Raw genomic sequence first — 21,261 nt, 5'->3', positions numbered from 1 at the left:
GTGGTTCTTTTTTTCTTTTGTTGGGGCCCCCCCCCCCCCCCCCCCCCCCCCCAAAGGCCAAAATAATTCTGGGAGCTTTGGTCTAAGAGAGAGGGCTAGATAGGCCATTCTAGATGGAAACTGAAGAGGGCTCCAGTGCTTCTGAAAACTTTCTGAAACTCTAGGCTGAACTGTGTGCTAGTTTGTAACAGGTCTTGAATTCAAGTTTTTATCTGTAACTTTGAAGTGCTTAAGTTCTCCGAAGAGTTGAGCTGCTGTCTCTCTCTCTTTTTTTGTTTTGTTTTGGGTTTTTTTTTTTTGTGTGTGTAGTCACTATATCTTCTGTGTTCTCCAATTTCTTTTATTCTTGCTTGTAAGCTACATGTGACAGGCTTGTATCACTTGCATGGGTTGGAATGGGCTGAACTTAGTATATTGGTTAACTGAGGAAATACATAGGTGTAGGAGGAAGTTCTGTCTTGTGAATTTTGTATGGCTTTGAACTTGAAATTATGCATAAGGATTTTTCTTTTTTTTTTTGTTACCTATTATTTAAGTAAAGGAAGCGTGGTGTCACTGAAATATTTGGTTTATGTTAGCTGTTATTGTTCTTAAGTATGTTATAAAGTACAAATCCTGAATTAACAGAGCTCTTATTGTGATCTCAAATACACTATATGTGTTGGCATTAAGAAGTGTTTTCTTTACAAAGCACCAAACTTCTGATGCGTGAAGCCTTCTGTTGTTTGGTTTTTGGGTTGGGGGGGTGGTTTTGGTGTTTTTTGGGGGGGGGGGTTTGTTGGTTTTTTTTTTTTTTGAGGCCTCTTGCTTAAGGCTACTTGACTGAAGGCTACTTTTTAACTGGCTTAGGTGGATGTGCATATATAAGACTACATTAAAGTTACTGGTCGTGTGACTGTCCTGTGGCTTTAAAATGTGTTATAAGGTTGGCTTAAAGCACTAATATTGAAAGCTGCATACAAAAGCTTGCTTAGCAAAGGAGAACTAAAATCTTTGACCTTGATAGTAATGTCAGTTTTCTACTTTCTGTTTGGAAGACAGTAGTTTTTTTCTGGAAAGATCTGGTTTCATTGGGCTGGGAGAGGAATGTCTGCTGAATTTTGACAGAGCATAAAAATCATTAGGTCACACAGTTTTTAAAGTGGTTAATCTTTATCATTTATTTCTTTCAGTGATTAAAAAAAAAAAATGAATACTGCCTCAACTTCAGAAAGTGGAGCATATTCCACAAACCACACAAGACCCTTTTTTTATGCACAGCCAACAGCACAACAGCCTTTTCCAAATCCATGGTACCTCAGTCATGCATATAGTCCGTACTGTGTACCTGCTCCAGGTAAGGTAAATAAGAGCTATCTGTGGTAGCTTTGCTTAGTAAATTACTGCTAGAGTGGAGGAAACAAATGTGTATCTGTGTTAACAAGCTTCTTGGGAGCTTAAGGTAGCTCCCAAACACATTACATTAATGTTTTGGTTATCAAAGATCTGATTTCTGAAATATTAGTTAAATGCATAGCTTGCGTGCTGGAAAGCATCTGTTTCTGGAGAATGGAAACTAAGCAAAATATTAAGTAATCATTATCCTACAGATACAGAGCTCTAGAATATGCCTAACAATTAATATGCATGTTTATATGAGTTCCATACATGCATGCATGCATTATAGGTATGGGTAAATATAAACTTAAAAATCCACACAGAAACAATATTGTTAAATGTATCTTGTAAATAGTATACCTATGTTAACTTCTATCTGGAGCTGTCTTTTTCAAAGACAATGCTATAGCATAGTCCATAAAATAATTTAAAAAGTATGGAAAGCTAATTAGTATATGTTCCAAGGAATAAAATCAACCTCTGGTTAAAGTGCAGCTGTCCAGATAAGCTGTTCCATAACAAGGAACTCTCTCTGGATTTCTGCACCAGATTTGCTTCCAAGCATTGACAGGTGGAGTGTTTTACTTGCCTATGTGTCTGATCTTGTAGCTGTCCCTGTGAATGCAAGCAGATATTAATCATAATGACTTCAGAAAGAAGATATATTTGTCTTTTTTTTTAATCCCCAATGTCTAGGCTTCCGAAGTGGAAATCCATATTTTCCATTTTATTCTCTTGCGTTCCATGAGTACCCTGGATTTTTTGTTCCGCAGCATCCAATGCATGCAAGAATTAACAGAAGGCCTTATTTTAATGCTCCCTCACCTTCCCCTATGTTTTATCATGCAACAAGATTTAGACACTATAGTACCCCTGGGAAAAAAATGGAGACAAAGGAAACACAGACTGATCCTAGACAGCCTGAAAACAAGCAAAAACCCCACCAAGATATCCATACAGAAACGAAAGGTTGTGATGCAGGAAATACAGCCTGTGTTTCTTCTGGTATAGGTACAGAGACTGAAAGTACTTCAGAGAAACAAGATTCATCTGGATCTTCCATTGTGGTAGACAGAGAGTTTCATAACAGGAGCCCTTCCAGCTCTGCACAGTATAGAAGTCTTCCTACTGGAAGCTATGCATTTGAGAAGGAAGAAGTGAGGATAGAATATGGAAATGGCTCTCCAGCTATTCAACTGTGGAAGTCCTTTAAAGAAACTATCCCTTTGTATGATGTGGCAAGTGGTAAACCAGTCCCAGAGAATATAGTGCAGCGTGACTTATTTTCTGTTAGCTCATGTGAAGGAATGATATATAGCCCTCAAGAAGGGGAGAAAACAGTGCCAGGAGCTTCCTTAGATGAAAGAAAAGCTGTTCTCCCCTCAAAACAGTGTGTTGAAACTGTGCCAGAAAAAGAGGTCCAAAATAATGAAGTGAAGCTGGATGCAGAAAAGCAGATGAATACAAGTCAATGGGCAAAGTCGCCCCCAGGTGAAACCATGGCAGTGCAAATCACAGAGCTGGCAAGATCTGTTAGCATAGATCAACCAGTGGTAAGACAGGATGTGGTAGTAGCTAAGAAATCTAGCTCTAAAAAATCTACAGGCTCAAAAACTTCTCAGGAAGAGCCCAGCTTTATTCAACAAGCAGGACTACTTCCATCTAGTATGGAGGTAATGAGTGACTTGAATTTTCAGCAGAAAAACCTGAATCTAAGCCACAGCACAACCAATGAAAGCCAAACAGATAAAAGTATTTGGTGTGATGAATCAATTGAGAAGTATGTTCCCTCTAACAGTTGGCTGGCTTATTTGGACCATATGGACACAAACTACAACTACGATGTTTGTTTGCCACAAAGAAAACGTCAAAGTGTACTCAGTCTTTCTTCTGATGACATGTCCTCCAGAGAGGAAGGCTCATCAATTGATAATGCCCCAGTGTCTTATTTTGTCCCTGACTATGTGCTTCAGAAAAGCACGTACACTTTCCAGAAAAGTACAGAGGGCTTAGAGAAAGAGAAAATTAAAAGTGGCGGGTCCCTTAATGAAGATGCAGTGGTAGGAACGGAGCAGATGAACAGCTTGAATGACCAAGATGTCAAAACCTCTTCAACCATGAAGATTAAAGAGGCTTACAGTAAAGATAGAAAGCTGGTAGGCCTTCCTAGATCTTCTAGTCAGAAAAAAATCAATTCTCTCAAAAAAGCAACTAAGAGTTTGTCAGAAGTTGAGGACTCTGAAGAATACTCTGTGAGGGGAGAAGAGGAGGAAGATGAAGATGGAGAGGAGGAGGAGGATGACATGGATGAAATTGAATATTTCTTTCAAGAAGCCACTCCATATGGATTCTTGACACCTAGTAAAGGACGTTTCTACCAAGTTGGCCAGAGGGTGCTTTGGAAGCCACCTAAAAATGCTATACCGGCTCAATTAATTAGCTGGCCTGCTCAAGAGAAGATAAAAACTAGGAGTGGGCTTGGTGAAAACATTGGTGTAGTTTACAAGCCAAAGGAGAAAGAGCAAGATGAAGTTGTGTACAGTGACTATGGGTATTCTGGAAGAAAGAGGCCTACAGCAAGAAGAGAAGGACTTGGACAGCAGCGAATGCTACGGAAATTCTTGGGAGGTAAGCTAATTGCCGAGGACAAAGTGCTGTTTAATAGCACACACAAAGAACACCTAATTGCAGTTGCAAATTGTAGTTTGAACCAGTGGGCAGATGGGAGAATGTTGTAGCTTGAGGTGTGGCTTAGAGCCAGAAATACTGCAGAATATTTTTTTTTTGAGGCAAAAGGGGTTCACTGCAATTTTTTACCTATTGCATGAGGATTCTCCATCTTCACAACCAGCAGAGAATTTTGCAGGAACTCTCCTTTGAGTTTGATATACTTAACTTTCTGACATTAGTGGCAATTTTTTCATTTGAAAAGCTGAAGGTTATTTAAACTACACATTTACCATTGTTTGATAATATCTTGGAAACTCAGCATTTAAATTTATACAAACATTCCGACTCTCTCATCACAGATCCATGTCAGGTGGTTTAAACAAGATTAAGTTCATTATAATCTGGCAGCCATACCCTGTGTAACTTCTCTGCAGAAGAGGTGTCAAACCATTAATTTTTTTTTTATTGTAGCTGCTGTTCTGTTACTGTTAGCAACAGAAGGTTTGCTGTATTTTCATAAAATCAGTGTGAAACTATACTAAATTTGATCTGGAAAAGAACAATTTATTTACTCAAAGGTAGATATTAGTAGAAACTGGATTCATCTGAACTGAGACTAAGCAGAGTTATCAGCCAGGGGTCATAACTGGTTACGTGGGTACTTCAGTAAGTGGCTGCTGTTTAGTACAGTCTTGTATTGTGAAAGGCATCTAAACCAGGGTGATCTAATAACAGGCTTAGTGTTCTTAAAGTTTATTTTCTTTGTTCAAAATCTGTAGACTTAAAGTAGCTTGTAATTGTTGTCAACTGTGATCTCCAGAAAACTATGTTTTTATTTTAATAGACTCTTACAATTAGATTCAGTAGTTAGCTTTGCACTCTGACTTGTGGATCAAACAGTATATTAACATTAGCAAAACTAAATACTGATCTTAAATCAACTTTTTTTTTTTTACTAGGAAGGCTGTTAAGGGAGAACATGAGGATACTACCTGAAGAGTATTGGATTAGAAGTGGTGCTAAACCCAAACTTAACAGCCAAATACATGGTAGTCTCTCATCCCCAGCCAAGAGCAAAGACCAAGGTACAAATTATTTCCTCAATGTGTTTCTGTTCTTAAGGAATATTCAAAAGGATATGATACAAAACAGCAAGCTTATGATATTGGGATAAGATTTGAAGATAGTAAAACTAATTATCATTGTTCTGATATTGATGAAATGCCTGTCAGTCAGTACATCTCAGGGTATATTTATGTCCTTCTCAAACTCAAACATGTGAATAAGGATGCATTATAGGTACCTTTTTTTTTAAAGATACCATGGGAAATCAAAGCATCAAATGCTTTAATGTGGCCAAGCAAAGCCTTTATTTTTGCGAAGTTGTTACTGCCATAAACTGTAGTATTAATTCTTCGCCTGGATAATGCTTCTCTGGAGTGCATACACAGTGGTAGTTCCTAATCTTGATGAGTAGAACATATGTTCCTATATAGGAATTTGTGTGATAGCTATATAGGCCAATGTTCAGAGAAACTAGCACGGACCCACACTTGTCCCCCTACTGCTAAAGGATGTCTGAGTGCAAATCATCTTGATGTGGTTAAGGAAAAGATGAACAATTCAAAGTTAATTCTAACAAAGTAAAAGGTTAGATAGTTTCCAATATCTTTTTCTTTCCTCCCAAAGCAGAATGGTTTTGTGTCTTTTTGTGTGTTTTTTGGGTTTGCTTGTGGGGTTTTTGTTTGTGGTTTTGTGGGGTTTGGGCGGGGTTTTTTTGTTGTTGTTTTTTGGGGGAGGTGGGTTTGGGGGTTTTGGGGGGTGTGGTTTTGGGGGTTTTTTGGTTTTTTACAATTAAGGTCTGCTTGGAGTTCAGCTCTCTTTCTAGATGTTCTTCAAGGGTGTTTCTTGGTGTAAGTGCTGTTGGAACAACTGTAGAATTTGCTGTAGTCCGAGCATTACTACTCTCCTGGGTCACAGGCTTTCAAGTATCACAGTATTGCTCTATCAAATAACGGAGTGTGAAGTTATTTTCCAAACAGACTGATGACTTGCCTCTCTTCAGTTCAGTGATAATATACATCAGGTTTCCTGTATCAACAGCCCAGCAGACTATTCTTTAGAGTGTATTCCTTAGAGTTCTCTCTCTGCATTGCTTTCCTGCTTGAGTATGTTGGGGTTTGGGATTTGTCTCCTGCATTGGAAGCTTTCTATCCTTCCTATCCACAGACTTCTTCAAATTGTTGTGTTTTTTTTTTATACTAGCCTGCTCTATGAAAGATGAAAACATTTTACTTCAGCAGCACTGTTCTTAGCTCCTTACAGCAATTCATAAAAACAGTAAAATAGTTCTAAAATATTGTTACCTTTAACTTCTAGCATGTCCCCTCTCCCTTTTCAAGTCATAGATGGTGCAGCATACTGAGGATGTTTGGACTTTGTGTTGCTCTCTGCTTTCTCTTCCTCCTTTTCCAGCCTATGTAGTTTGCAGAAGCTGTCACATTCAGTATTAGGAAGCAGGAATCAGTTTCTTATGAATGCTGTTCATGCCAATGGATGCCTCAGAAGTGCTAGTAAAATTACAACCTTTTTAAAATGTTGCTTATCTTAGGACTCGTTTCTTCAAGTTAATCTTAAGTGCCCTGCAAGTAAGGGGGTTTGGCTAAATGAGATATGTTGCTTTAGCAGTAATATTGATGCTAAATTTGATTTCTTGAACTGTGTACCTGTGGTGCACAACTTAACAGGTCTGAAGAATTGAGTTTTTTAAAGACAATGGGTGAGTTGGGTCACTTGGACAGCTATCAAATAGTCTCGAACACTTGAAAAGTGAACTAGAGCAGAATTACCCAACTCTCACTGGGTTTTTTGCCACATTTACACCTATCCAAGTTATGACCAAAATAAAAGGCATCCAGAATTATGGTTAAACAGTGATTAAATACTGTAGACATATAAGACTATTGCTTGACATATGTAGTGTCAGTTTTATCTGCCACTAAAATGGGCACATAGAGAGAAGGGAGAAAGAGGAACACTACATACCAGTTGGGGAAAGTCAAGCTTAAATTTCCTTTAAGACTATGCTTTGGAGAAATAACACCAGTCGTATCTTGCTATTTAGGGTGCCCACCTTTGGTTAAACCAAAGAAGAAAAGAATAGGCAAGCCACCTTCAAAACGCAGAGACACAAGATGTGAGGCAGAAGAAGCAGCATGGGAGATGCTCAAAAGCAGTGTACACAAAGGTTGGTATACAGTTACAAGCTACAAAAATGACTGTTATAAGCATTTTTTCCATTACTGTCTTGGGAACTAATGGTTCTTGGTTTGAACTGCAAGGATATTGGATAGCTTGTGAAATTATAGCAAATGCTATGTATGCAGATAAGATGAGGAAAAAAAGCAAGCTAAACTTTGAACACTTACTCACCTTGCTATGAATACTGTTGTAGCTTTGACCAGGTTAAGTTCCTTCTCTTTATTTAAGGGAAGGGGGGTGTGTGGGGAACAACACACCAAACCCTGCTATTTTAGTCTAGTTGATCTTCAAACTGTTCTACTAACTTTTTTATATGTTGAGTCCTGTGTCACTTTGCAGTATATCCTTTTCTTTAACCTACAGGTCTGTCTCAGCCAAAGTACTGTAACTTGATACAACACCAATGCATACAGATAATTCCTAAGAACTTCAACTTTATGGAGTAGGGACTTCTTCCTGCTTTGGAGGAAGATGGGAAAAACAATGGAAGGGGAAAAAAAAAAAACATTAAGCAGGTTGAATAACAAATATGCTTTTGTGGGAGAGTCTGAAAAGGTTATAAATTGAAAAGGGTCATTACATACAAGAAGCTACCTAAAAGATCGGAGTTCCTTCTGGAAAAGAACAAGCTGGCATAGTTAAGCAAACTCATGTATTTCCTGACTGAATATTCAAGTTAAAGTCTGTCTCTTTCTCATAGATTAAACAGAGGATTACACTTCCATGTATTTGCAAGGTTGGAAACAAAAACTTAAACTGCAGCAAAACTGACATCAGTCCTGAAGTCAGATTATTTGAACATCAGTGTTAAACCTTTAATTTCTGATCCTTTTTAGTAAAACCATCCAGGAAGCTTGCATAATCCCAAAATACTTCTTATATTTGCCCCAGAAATGGTGTTTCTTGGATGTGTTCAACAATGTAGTTACAAGAGCACACTGAAAATATGCTATGAGTTTCATATGGAACTCTTATCTATCCCTTATACTGGGATATTCTGAAGTCCAACACCATTCCTGCAGAATTTATCCTTGCTGGGAAGTTGAGTACATAGTTCTAGTATCAACCATCAGTGTCTCCTCCTGCAATAGAAAAAGGCAATCACTGGCGTCCAGTCGGTCTTTAGAAGCAAATTGACATATATTATTTGGAGGGAGAATGCATACCTTAATCTTTTTCCTTTTTTTCTTTTTTTTTCTTTAGGACATGGAACAAGAAAGTTCTTCCATAAGAAGAGATAACTGCAAATATTGGGGCAGGAGGGGAAAAAAAATTGTATAGGAGGTTTGCATAAATTCAAAACTCAATTATTATTCTCTTGTATACTTTGTGCTGTGCACTCTTAAAGGGTAAGAAGTAGCACTGTAAAGACTGAGGACAACGCTGAAGTCACCTTTTTACAACTTGCATGTCCACTATTTAAATAATAAATTTAATAGAACTGCACTTTGAGACTTCTTGTATTCCATCTATACATGGAAGCAAAAAAGCTTATGACAGGGATGTATGTGCATCAATACTATTATAGCATACCATTTACTGCTGCCCTGTTCTTAAGCTCTGCAGGACTGTGAAGCCTGTCAATGTCATCTCATATCATAGTTTGTCTATATGATGTGGACATAAGTACAAGATTTTCTTCCATCAGCTGGATTTTTGGCTAGATTTGTTTTTGTCAGTGTAGAGGAATATAGTTAAAGCTGTATAAAGTCAAGTGCTGACTTGAAGTTTCAAGGCAGTTCCTCAGATCTTAGTCTCTTCAAATGCATGATTGAGGACTAAAACCAAAGCACTGCGTTGATGTGATGCTCCCCCCTCCTCCCCTTCTTTTTCTGTGGAGACCCTGAGCTGGAGAGATAGACTTTGAAGGTGAAACAGAAGTTTTTACAACAGTGGTGTGCCCTGTTCCCTGACTTCTTACTGATAGTATCAACTGTAGTAGAAGTTGTCCTTGGCAACTCACTGCAGGAAAGTCTCTTTATAGAACTAGGATGATAAAGCTAGGTCTCTGCTGACCTATCTTATGAATAATGGAAATAGGCTGATGAGGTGGATAGCTCAAAAATGTGTGATCTTTTTCAAGTATCACCATGTGAGAAGAAAAAACATGATACTGCTGTTCTTGGATGATTCCCAAATAAAGTGGTACTGTGAGTGAAAAAGGCAGGGAAACTAAAAGAAGTTTTTCTTTAATAAAAGGTGGGGGGCAATGGACAGGACTTGTCTTCTGCCTCTTCTCCCAATGTTCTTATTCTGTCTGTGCCCTAGACTAACCTACACAGATAAAAGTAGTATTTCCTGTGAGTGCATTCAAGTTTTGTGCCTACCTATTACTAGTCTGACCTGTTATGCTGTTTTCCCTCAGTGAGGAGTATTGAGGTTTCCCTACCCAGGTGATCCCTATCTATTATTTTTAATAGCACTTGCTTACTTGTTAAAGAGCTACTGTAATTATAGCCTTTACCCCAAGCTGTTAGGGGAAAGGATCCACTTTAACACTGCGATGTTGAGTTATTTCCTCTCTACCCTAAGCACTGCAAGAAAATAAAGAGTATGAATTCTTATTTGGCTTTTGTGCTGCACAACACCTCTGTTGCATCAGAACCTCAAAGAATAAACAAGGGAGGGAATTACTTCAAGCATGGAGCTATTTAATACTCGAAATGTAGGACTGTTGCTCTTGGATATCTAATACAGGAACATGCTGCTCTTGGAGGGGGATAGACTTTATTCTGATGGCAGAATGAGTGGTAGAATCTCTTCAACTTGAGGACTATGAGTGATGACCTAAGGGGTCTCAGTTATAGCTGAGAATTACTCTTAGGTAAGGATTGACTTCTTTTTCCCTGAACTTGAGTGTAGCTTTGGGATTGAATACTAAGCCAATTCTGCTGACAGACTTAACTGTTTGTCTTTTGCTGCTTATCTGATTAAGGAATATTCATGACCTCACAGTTAGATGTCACTCTTATTTTTGGCAATGGCTAATATTTCACAGGTACTCCCAAGATCATGCTAGTCATCCTTTCACAGGTCTTGCACTAGTCTGTGCTTTCTACCCAGTTGTAGAAGCAATTTAGGGCCTGGTGATGCTAGCTCCCAAGATGTGAGGGAGTAGCAGTAGGAGTGTTTAGACAGCTCTTTGTCAGAAAACAAATTCTATTTTAAACTAATTGCTTAAAGTCTTGTAGTGTACCCATGCTATGTGTCCACACCAATGCTTAAAGTAGTATGCATGAATGTTCTAGTGTTCCAGAAATACTTCTTGGATGATGTTATATGAGGTGTACTCTACTCTAACAGTACTAGTGCTGTGACCTTAAAACTAAATCTTCTGCTTGGCTTTTTCTTCACTCGGCAGTGTGGATGACATGTGGACTACATCTTAAGTCAACTGGCTTAACACTATATTTAATGTTCCAGTAGGTAAAACGGCCATGCTTCAGAAAGGTTGTGAAGTACAAATTGCATTTTAAAGGCTGTGAATTAAAGTCCAGGCTCTTTTTATTTGGCCAGGTAACTAGCCAAGTGATATTTGAGATTTAGTTTTACAGATGCACATATATGTCAACTTTTGTTACCACTGAAGCTAGATTGCCCAGTGATTAACTGCAGTGCTGGTGGTACTGTGAACTAGTAACTGTAGTAGTACTGCATTGCCTTTGAATTTTTCACATGCTTCGTGCAGCATCTACTGAAGGGCAGCTGAAGAACATCTTTGCTGCTTGGCATACCAGTAACAAACCTTGGAGGCCTCTGTGACTGCCATACTTGGAGCTTTATTTGGATAGACTTACTGTCTGTGACTCAGAATTACTAAATCATTATTTGTATCTAGCTTCAACCTCTGTTGCACAGTGGGTGTGGTGTAATCACTGATGTGGAGGCAGGGGGTTATGTTGGCTTGCCAGGTTTTAATTCCGTATTTTAATTCTCAATTTGGTAGCACCTGGATGGCATAAAGCTTTCCCTTTTACAATGTCCTGTTTTCTGCCTTATGTTGGAAAAGATTCATTACAGGTCTTTCTTTTAAAATCAAACAATGGAAAACAGGAGCCAATGGGGGTGGAAAAACCAAACCAAACCACCCACTCATTGCATGCTAACTGTCGGCATACCAAGGAAAAGCAAATGCACTCTTTAAAATAGAGTCCTCAGATTCTCCTGACCAACTCACTGCCACCAGCCATCTCAGTCAACAGGACTACAAACCCCAAGTAATTTCATGGCCAAAGAAATAAGACAGATGTCAGTATTTTTGCTGAAATAATCTTTCTGACAAGAATGGTTCAGAGTATTAAGATAATCTGATCTGGGAGCTGAAGACCTGTGAAGCTGTATTGCTTATAAGGTATGTTGTAGCTACATTTCACACTTAGATTCGTGGGACTACACAATTATGCTATTACTACCACTCAGGCTTCAACAGAACTTTCAAATGGAAATATACATGTTTACAAAAAAGGCAAGGATCACTTGAAAGAAAAAATTTGGTTGTTCAAACAAAAACATTAAATAGTCCAATGGTTAAGATTTAAAACATAAGGCTAATCATTCTTTCAAGACTAGAGCTTCCTATCCTGCTTTCTGGATTTACTCCTAAATAGAATAATTTTCCATTAATATAAATGGTTGTTGGTATTTATCTCTAGTCTACATATTTCTAAAAGACCTACAGTCTCTTAAATGCCAGCTTTGGTGCTGTTTAAAATGCTAAATGATGAAATGAATCATGTTTCTCAGCACCCCAGCGCTGGCTGCCAGTCAGCATTACTAGAAATCTTACTCTATTGAAACCATCAGCTTTAATTTTGAAACTGGCTCTACTTTTCTGAATTTCAGTAAAGACCTACTATAATCTTTATGTATGGGATATGATAGAGACTTATGAAACTGGGAATGATATGGGGAAAATTAATATAAATCAGTTGTTCACATGCCTTCCAGTACAAGAACTAGGGTTCATGAAATGAAACTAGTAGGAAGCAGTGTGAAAGCAAATTATGTTTCTTCACCAATTAATTATTAATCTGTAGAGTTCCTTGCCAAAGGAAATTGCAAAGTTTACAATAAGTAACTGGATGTAAAAGAAAAAAAATATATCCAAGGCTACTAAGATATAACCTATGATTCAAAGTACCTGCACTACAAGCAGTAGGGGCTGAGACAACATTTCAGTGAAATAATAGAAATAATGCCACTAGAGTTTGCATTGCTTTGTTGTGTAGGCATCTGCTATTGACCATGAGTAGAAACACATACTGGTATAAACAGACCTTTAGTCTGGCACAGAACAGTGATTTGGTATCTCAAATGTTTAAATTGCATTTGATACAAGTTAGAAATGGTCTTTTATGGTATTTTTCTGGATTGTTTAAATAGTAAACCCTGGTAGGTAAAATGGGAAGGACCCATTAACAAGGAATGGGATGACAGACTAAGGAAAAACTGAATTTGTTTTTATTAAACCAAACTTCAGAAGAATCTGAAATGAGAAAAGCTGAAGTAACTGAAGACATCTTTAGGTTAGCTCTGCTCTAGACAAACTTGAGTAAGAATTCTCTTAGAATGCATCAGGTGAATAGTAGCTGTGGCTTTCAGCATCTGTCCAACAATTACTAGTGCTATAAACACATGGATTTTCTCGGCAGCAAATGTGGCAATGCAGAGAACCAGTCCATTATAAATCTCTTTGTGCTATTTCAGATGTTAAATCTTTTTCTGGTGGAAGAGCCAGGAGCTTTGAATTTGTCAATGATGATGCTGATACAGGGAACTATCAGGAGCCACCAGTAAATCACAGGGAGATTTACTAAATAATACTGGAGGATAAAACACAACTCCACATTCAAGCTCTGGGAATAAGATAAAGGATCTTTTTGTAAGTAGGCCTTGACTACCTTGTTTTTCCCCAGAACGTATTGTGAATGACTGGCAAGGAATGGTGTGTCATTTTTACTAAATGACTCTTAGACGTGTAGGAGGGAGAAAACACATTTTAATGTATACTTTCCCCTGTCCTCTTTTTCCAAAGCTCTCAGGAGGAAAAAAAAAAAAAAGGCATTTTAGTCTATGGTTCCTTGATTTCACTGTTAATGTTCACTCTACTAATGTTAAAGCTTTATCATGCTTTTTTTTTTTCCAATATAAGCATAAACACAGAGACTAAGTTCTATATAAGTCCTTCCTACTCCTTTCAAAGCAGACCTATTTTTCTTTCTCCTTTTGCAAAGTACCAGTATGTATCATCTAGGTCCTTAAATCACAGCTTTGTACCACTGTACCTTGAGGTTTCAAAAAGAGATGTTTACTCTAATGCAGTTTATAGCTACCTCAATCTTTCTTAGTCGAGTCTGCAAGATTATTTAAAAGAAAAGTGTGGTCAGTCCACAAGGTCAATTAAGTACACGAAACTTTCCCTTCTTCCTGCTTACAAGTTCTTTACTACTGTTCTGTGGCTTATGCGCATATAGTTGAAAACCATTTTGAAAGCCTTATACATTTATATTCTTGTGGGATGGTTCATAAAATATTATTACATAGAATCTAGTAAACATAAAAAATAAGTTGGAATTTATTTCCCCAAGCCTTTTTAAAAGGAAAAAAAACCTCCAATGTATCAAAACAACTGATACTGAAGTATATGTAGAAATTAATCTTTTTCCATTTCTAACATGAAAACCCCCTTTTTGAATAACTAAAACCACCACCTCCTTACAGTAAAGTTGAACATCTAACATTGTTACAGTTGGCTCCCACTCCTATGGTTTGGTCTTACAGAACTGTGCACATTAACGGTGATGATGTTGAGATTTTGCTACACAAAAAAACCCAAGTCTTGCTGACACTGCAATTTTGTCTTAAAGTAAATCCCTTTGATTAACTCTTTCCCCGTTCAACAGCGCTCTTTATTTCCCTAGCTGCCAATACAGGATAAGTACGCTGAACTTCAGCATATAGGCAGTATGCAGAGAACAAAAAATACAGTACAACCTGCTTATAATAAAAGCACTGCAAGTGAACTCTCAGTGCTCTGCATGGTGCAAACAGCAGTCCCATTACAATGAGGCCTTGTATATAATAAAAAACTTCACGGAGAAAAGACACTTCATAGACAGTCTACTAATTCTGCAGATTTGTTGGCAATACCTTGGTAGTCACTGCTTCCTGCTCATACTCACAGCAATGCAGAGGCCTGATTTGACTAAGACAGATGACCTTTAGCACAGGTTTTACAGCATAAAGATATGGTTGATTGAGTATTGTTTAATGCAGCTCTCTTCTTTCTGGCTGCAGCACTGCAGAGGGGCAGAAGAGGGACATCCAGTGTAGGATGCTGTGTGTAACCATCTGTATGTTCTGAGTTTTTAATAAAGCCCTTTCTGGTGGTTTCTTCCTCATTCTTTGGATCTTTCCTTGCAGTTTGCAAGTAGGGGTCAAGGAACATACAGCAGCTGACTGCTGTCAGATTCTGACTTCTCATTAGATTTAGATGATTTACGCTTTCTCTTTTTCTTCTTCTTCTTTTCTTTTTTTTTCTTTTCCTTCTTTCTCTTTTTTTTCTTGTGTTTATCTCTACATTCTGAGGAAGTGGAGCTGCTGCCACCTTCATCCTCATCACTGTCATCACTGCTATCATCATCATCTTCGGAGGTAGAGTCCTCCAGGAGCTGCTTCAGTTGCTGTATCCTGAGTTTAAAACATGTGAATGAGAATCTTTTCTAGCTCTCTACGTGTAATAATTTATTCTAGCTTTCATCTGCTTCCTTCCTACCTTGAAAAATGGAAGCTGCATGCAAAGGGCAGGGGAATACTTCCTCTTTTGCTGAATTACACACCCATTACAATTTTCACAGACTGATAAAAGTAACCTCTTTTGAGACAAGAAGATGTTCTGTTCTCAGGGACTTTCCATCCCACGGGATATCAAAGGCAGACTAGCTTATTGGCCAATATTTATGTATGCAAAACAATGAGGCAACAGCTATCAGCAGGCCACCATAATAAGTTCTATGCTTATCCATACACAGATACATATTGGGATTATGATTTTTTGATATTCATTGTCCTGCTGATCCATAGATGATGTCAGTGAAGCTGATGGAGTACACTCCACTTTAGATGCAGAGGTATTTTTGACAGGCACTCTTCCTTTGAACGTTCATGGATTACTGGCAAATGGGGACAAACTATTTGCTTATTTTATTGTTGTCTTCAGTACCTGCTCCAAGGATTTGTTTGTTGTTGTTTTTTTTTTTTAAAAAAAAAAAAAAGCAACGCACCCACACCAGCAGTACTAGTCTATGGGCTACCTATAGTTTGTTCAGTTACCTCACTGATGCAGTTCAAGTAAGAAAGCATTAAAAACTCTGCTGCTTTATATATTGAATATCAACGTTACATGAGGAACACCATCAGGTGCCCAGAACTAGCTTTCTAAACCCACCCCTTTGTGTCTACTGAAGGTACTTTGATGCACTGAATTTTTGAAAACACCTTAGTGAAGTCAGTGAAATTAAAAAAAAAAAAAATCAAACTGTTTTTTTAGGCCTAAACCAAAACTAAACCCAAGTACCTGAATATTATTGTGTAACTGAATATGACTCCTCTTTAAACTTTGTTTTGGGAAAAAATATAGAAGCAAATAGAATTAAAGAGGTAGGAAGTATTACTGAGTGATTACTGAGAAAGTAGAAATGCATTAGTCTCTGCCAACATAAAGAAACGGTCACTAAAAAAATGTTCTGAGATAAGGGTAAGCTTCTATCAGAATTTCACCTCTACATTAGTATCATGTTATCAAAAGAAAACCAAATTGAAAATGCAGTTTCCTACAGAGACACACTTACCTCATTTCTTTCTCATGACGTTTATTTTCCCTTATTATATCATACATTGGATCTTCGTGTGCCTTTAAAGTGGAAAACAGAAAATCCAGTGTTGGTAAATAAAAGTATTTATCACTGACTGTTTTATTTCCTAAAAAAATAAACCAAAGCAACACAATGCAAGAGGCTTTTATCAAAAGATGAAATACACTTAGCAAGCTCTTGATTCACAAGTATGCTCTCAGACTTAATATTGTTAATCTGAACTGTTTTTCTTACTTTAGCAAAAGCTTATCTAGTTACATCACCAATGAAGGGGACTCTCCTTAGGTATATACTACCTCTTGCCCTCTCCAATCACAGTTAACTAAGAGAACCCCATACAAATACTACAAGAATAGCTAGACAGAGGTGGAATATTGAAGTTCAAAGTAATGAGCTGTGCCCTTACAGCATATTTTAAAAACTTGGATACAAACACACAGGAATAAAGGAGCAAGCAGTATAAGACAAACGGATAATGAAGTTGGAGTTGTCCTAGCATGCTATGTGCTACCATTATTGGTTCTTAAATTGGTTATTTTAAAATTAAACAGGCATTGCAGCAAAAGATAGTTGTGAAGGAAGATAGCAAATAAACTTTGCAGACATTTAAGGTGAGCTTATGCCATGCAAGAATGCGGCAAAAAGATGGGGTGATCGTTTCTGTTGGAAGATTAAGTAAACAAGTTCAACAGAGAGGAGATATCAGATGCAGACCAGAGGTGGGAGTTAAAATTTCAGTAGCAAATAAAGGTGTTGGGAATGCACCATGAAGGGCGTTGGATGTACAGCAAGAGTTTGATGCAACAGAGAAGAAGCCTGAGGAAAAATGAAGAATATCTGGTCATGGGAGAGGGCTAAAAATACTCTTTGCAGTAGCATACAATCGGTACGAGTCCAGTATCTGGACAGAATGAGCCCAGATTACATTTTTCAAGGATAGAAATGAGGACATACAACACAAAGTGATGACAGCTTGAAATATAGGTTAACAATGCAGAGCAACAGGAACAGTTAAAGAGGTCACACAGAAAGAATCTGCAGAACTGAGATGTAGCCTCATGTAGCAAGAGATCAGACTTGTAGACTACTGGATTACAGACCTAGACAACAGGCTTCATGATGTGACTGTTCACAGTAAAAGTGGAAGGCCTGAAGCAGCTGCAATATGGGCAGCTCAAGCTTGGCTAAACAATTTTTATTACGTTGACATTTTAATCACAAAAACTGAATGTAATGGTTGAAAGAGGTTCTTGAAGATTTCCAATTTAAATGTAAAAATTACTAATTTTCCTCTTGAAGAGCAGATTTTCTGCAAAGTAGTCAAACATCCAACCACATCTGTAGCTATTTTTCTTTATTAGAAGATTTTTGGCATCCATATTATAGTACAGACAGAGGAAAAGTCCTTAATAAAGCATCATCTAACAGGCTTCTCTTCACTTGCAAGATTATGCATCATCAGTATTAAAAAATACAAGCAATAATACTACAGTATTTGTACTCACTACTCTAAATTGTTCCAATTTCTGATTGCCTTTAATAAAGAATGGGCATTCTTTATCTCCTGTTCTGTGTCCATAACGTTTACACCTCCAACCTTTAAAAAGAGAAGCAGCAGTGAATTCCACCTCTGAGCCAGATCAGAAGAAGAAAAGAAAAAAACCCCCATATTTATGCAAAGTATTTTTGATTTGTTGGAACAGAGAGATACAAATATTATGTTGATAAATGTAACATCCATAAAATGCAAGGCTATTACAGCCTTCAAGATACCCGTTGCTTTTGTATCAATGTGATGCCAATCTACGTGGACCTTGTCATCTGTCCACCAGACATTCTGCCCTCCCCCAGAGTATACGGATGGCTATATGAAGGTCCAATGACATCTGGAATATTTTCAGCCTTACACTGCATGACTTTGACTTCTTTTCCCAAAGGCATCCAAAGCCCTTTTGTTGGGGCATGTGCTAGGAATTCTCGTGCACTTTCATTGCCTGGTACATCAGGTATGCAGTCTTCTGGTTTTATTTCATTCTCCTATAGAAAAAGACAAGGACAATAAAATCACTTTTTTTTTTAACTTTGTAAAAATTAATACTCCAAGTGTGCAGGCCTTCACTTAATATGGAACCTATTCCCCCTGTAACATTTCTTCTTCTTGTAACACATAAAGGATCCAAAACACCTGACCCTTTTAACAGCATTAAGTACTTTTCTTTTTCCCTCACCCTTGAATTTTCCAGTCTGAATTTTATTGCCATATTAATTCCATTCCTTCCCGTGTATTTTAGTAATTTATTTAAATAAATAATATAAATGAAAACTTAACAGATAAGGAGAGACTTCTTTTTCCTCTTCCTGCTAACAAGACATAATGATTTAAAACAGCCTTTACAACACAGAGCAGTATTTTTTAGGTTAAAAGCACTAGATTATGGCTTAGGTATATAAACTTGGCAAAAGCAATGATCATTATTAAAGTATTTTTACACAAATATTTGAGCATAGGCAATGGAAAAGAATCCTGAAAAGATGCCATTCAAACTGAAAATCTGCTTCACCATAAATGACTCCCTTCTATCTGCACTATTAAATACTGCATTAAGTGTGCGTATTAAGAGGTGATGAAAGAACTGGTATCATCCTGTCCAGTTCTGGGCATTTCACTCTGGATTCACCAAGTCAAAGAGGCTGGTCTGTAAGTGAGGAGCTCTGAGCTTTCCCCTGGAAGCATCTAATTTTCTCTGCAACTTATACAGGTAACGTAGACACTTAAGATTAAAAGACAGGTTGTGTGAAAATCCCTTGTAATGCTAAAAATTTACTGCAATATATTTACCAACCTTAATTAGCCCTGGGGGAGGTTTCTCATAGCTGAAAAGCAATAGAAATATTGTTACTCTGCAGCTGAGCACAGACAAATAGATTGAGAAAATACAGTATTTCAATGGTATAGAGTTAAAACCTTCATATTTTCCCTTAAATTTTACTTTATCAATAATCACCAAGAACTATAGCAAAACACGGATACCTGGATGCAAGCAGGCTGAGACAGAGTGTCTGTCGTAACACCACACACATCTCTTGCAAACACCATTCAGATTCATATTCTTGTGGGGGAACAACTACTTTCTTTGCACTGCTTTACAGGGATGTGTGGTACATCCAATTCAGCTTCAGTTACCATAAATGCATAATTCTCTCCTCTTTCTGTAGCACCCCTCCCCAAGATCTCACTGATCCAAATTTATGATTCAGCAGTGCTGGAGTAAAGAGACATACTTGGCTGAAAATGTCAAGTCAGAGAGTTCCTTACATCTAGCTTTGCCAGCCAAACCTAGTATATAATAATAATTTCATCTTCTTCTCTGTATTAAACCTGAAGACAGAACCTTATGGACCAAAGTACCACCTTTCCTGCAGCATTGCTCTGCAGTTAATAGTATATATAAAATTTATTAAAATCCAAATAGCAAGCAGGTGCTACATTGAGCACAGCAACTGAGAAAGTGCATGTGCGTAGGAGTTACATGCCAACGCACTATGAACAGATATTTATAACAATAACTTTGAGTGCTGTTTAGTGCATTTCATAACAAACAGAATTTTACTTCCACTTGGAAAGGAAAAAAAAATCACGTTCTTGTGAACCTTCTGATCTTTTTATTCTATTAAACCTCTTCCAATGAAATAGCGTAAACCTTTTACAGCACCGCAGGCTACTGATGAAGTCATTAGGCAGATCTCAAACCTTTTCTATTTTTTTTTTTTTTAATCCATCCTAGTGGAAACCGGCTGAACAACCTCTGCTTCTACACTGCAACCTACGAGACTTCTAGGAACCTGGAAGAGACCCATTCCCCCGCCCGCCCCCAAATCCTTATGAAGCGCCCAAGCAGTTTAAAGAGTGGCCCCGGAGCCCTGTCGGGATGCTGCTGTACCGCCTTAGCGGCTTTCGGGTCGCCGGAGCCACCGGGGAGGCTGGCTGCTCTCGGAGAGAGGCAGCAGGTACACGACTGAAACACAGAGCTGCTTCTCTATAAGCACGGGCCCTGTTTTTAAAATCTGACGGAGCTGGAGCAGCAACTGCGAGAAGGGAATGGGCCCCTGCTTTCCGCGGGGCCGGAGGGGGAACAAAAAAAACAACCAACAACACCCCCCCACTCCCAAAACCCCAACCCTGCACTGGGAACGAGCCCCAAATGCCGGCGGGGGGGGCGGCTCGGAGCGGAGCTGGGGACTGCGCGCCCTCCGGCCCCTCGGGCAGCCTCCCCTCCTCCGCTCCTTACAAGGACTCCAGATGCTGGAGTTTTTGGAGCTGCTGCGCCTCCTGCCTCTTCCGTTTCCTCTCATGCCGGTCCTGGGTCCTGCCACCGCTCGCCGCCGGCTCCAGATGGCTCTTGGGCCGCGCCTGGCTGCCCCTCGCCGCTCCCTCCTCCGCCCCCTCCTCCTCCTCCTCCTCCTCCTCCTCCTCCTGCTGTCCCCTTCGCGCGCTGTGGGACATCGGGGCGGCGGCCAGAGCCGCGGCGGACGGCGAGGCTGACGCCGCCCGCCCCCTCCCCGCTGCGCATTTCGGTTTCACTTCCCCTCCCGGGCGGGGCGCGCCCGGCCAAGCGCGGCCTTCCTCCGGCGCCGGCAGTGCGGCTCGGCCTGACAGCGCCCCCTCCGCCACGGCTGTCCGCGCCGCAACCTCCCCTCCTGCCACCACTCCGCGGGCCCGGTTGGGCGTGAGGGGCGGCCCTGCTCAAGCCCTGCCGCAGCCCGTCGTCTGAGGCGGTGAGGCGGCAGGGCGGCCTCGCCGAGCTGCGTACCGCTCACCCCCGGCACCCTTCGCGGGGATTAAAAACAACGTGTGGACCGTTGCGCCTTCAAAACACCGATATTAAAAAAAACAAAACCAACAACAAAAAATACCTCAGTGCCACAATCATTTACACAGCGGGGCTATGGATAGGCACAGGGGGAATATGGCGGTGGGCAGCCAAGAGGTGTTGGTCGGGGAGCAGGCAGGCTGAGGGGGTTGCCTCCCTCACCAAAGCCTCAGGAACGGTTGGGGATGCAGCTGAGGGGCGTCGGGGGG

General features: G+C 39.3%; 2 protein-coding genes across 2 annotated transcripts; one reads left to right on the top strand and one right to left on the bottom strand.

Moving 5' to 3' along the window:
- The first annotated feature begins 1,188 nt into the window (after positions 1-1,188).
- On the top strand, positions 1,189-8,549 carry LOC104832042. Its single transcript, XM_010568002.1, has 3 exons — positions 1,189-1,336; positions 2,074-4,005; positions 8,512-8,549. The coding sequence occupies exons 1-3, from the start codon at positions 1,189-1,191 to the stop codon at positions 8,547-8,549; spliced, it is 2,118 nt and encodes a 705-aa protein (XP_010566304.1).
- A 3,727-nt stretch (positions 8,550-12,276) lies between these two features.
- On the bottom strand, positions 12,277-20,714 carry RP9 (retinitis pigmentosa 9 (autosomal dominant)). Its single transcript, XM_010567979.1, has 6 exons — positions 20,471-20,714; positions 19,025-19,055; positions 18,089-18,218; positions 17,687-17,778; positions 16,158-16,219; positions 12,277-14,997 (listed from the first exon to the last, which is right to left on the bottom strand). The coding sequence occupies exons 1-6, from the start codon at positions 20,683-20,685 to the stop codon at positions 14,745-14,747; spliced, it is 783 nt and encodes a 260-aa protein (XP_010566281.1). The 5' UTR covers positions 20,686-20,714; the 3' UTR covers positions 12,277-14,744.
- Positions 20,715-21,261: the final 547 nt, after the last annotated feature.

Source organism: Haliaeetus leucocephalus, unplaced genomic scaffold (genome assembly GCF_000737465.1).
Source record: "Haliaeetus leucocephalus isolate CR32 unplaced genomic scaffold, Haliaeetus_leucocephalus-4.0 Scaffold234, whole genome shotgun sequence".
Taxonomy (NCBI): domain Eukaryota; kingdom Metazoa; phylum Chordata; class Aves; order Accipitriformes; family Accipitridae; genus Haliaeetus; species Haliaeetus leucocephalus.
The sequence above is the reverse complement of the archived record's forward strand: the minus strand, read 5'-3'. Positions and strand labels throughout refer to the sequence as shown.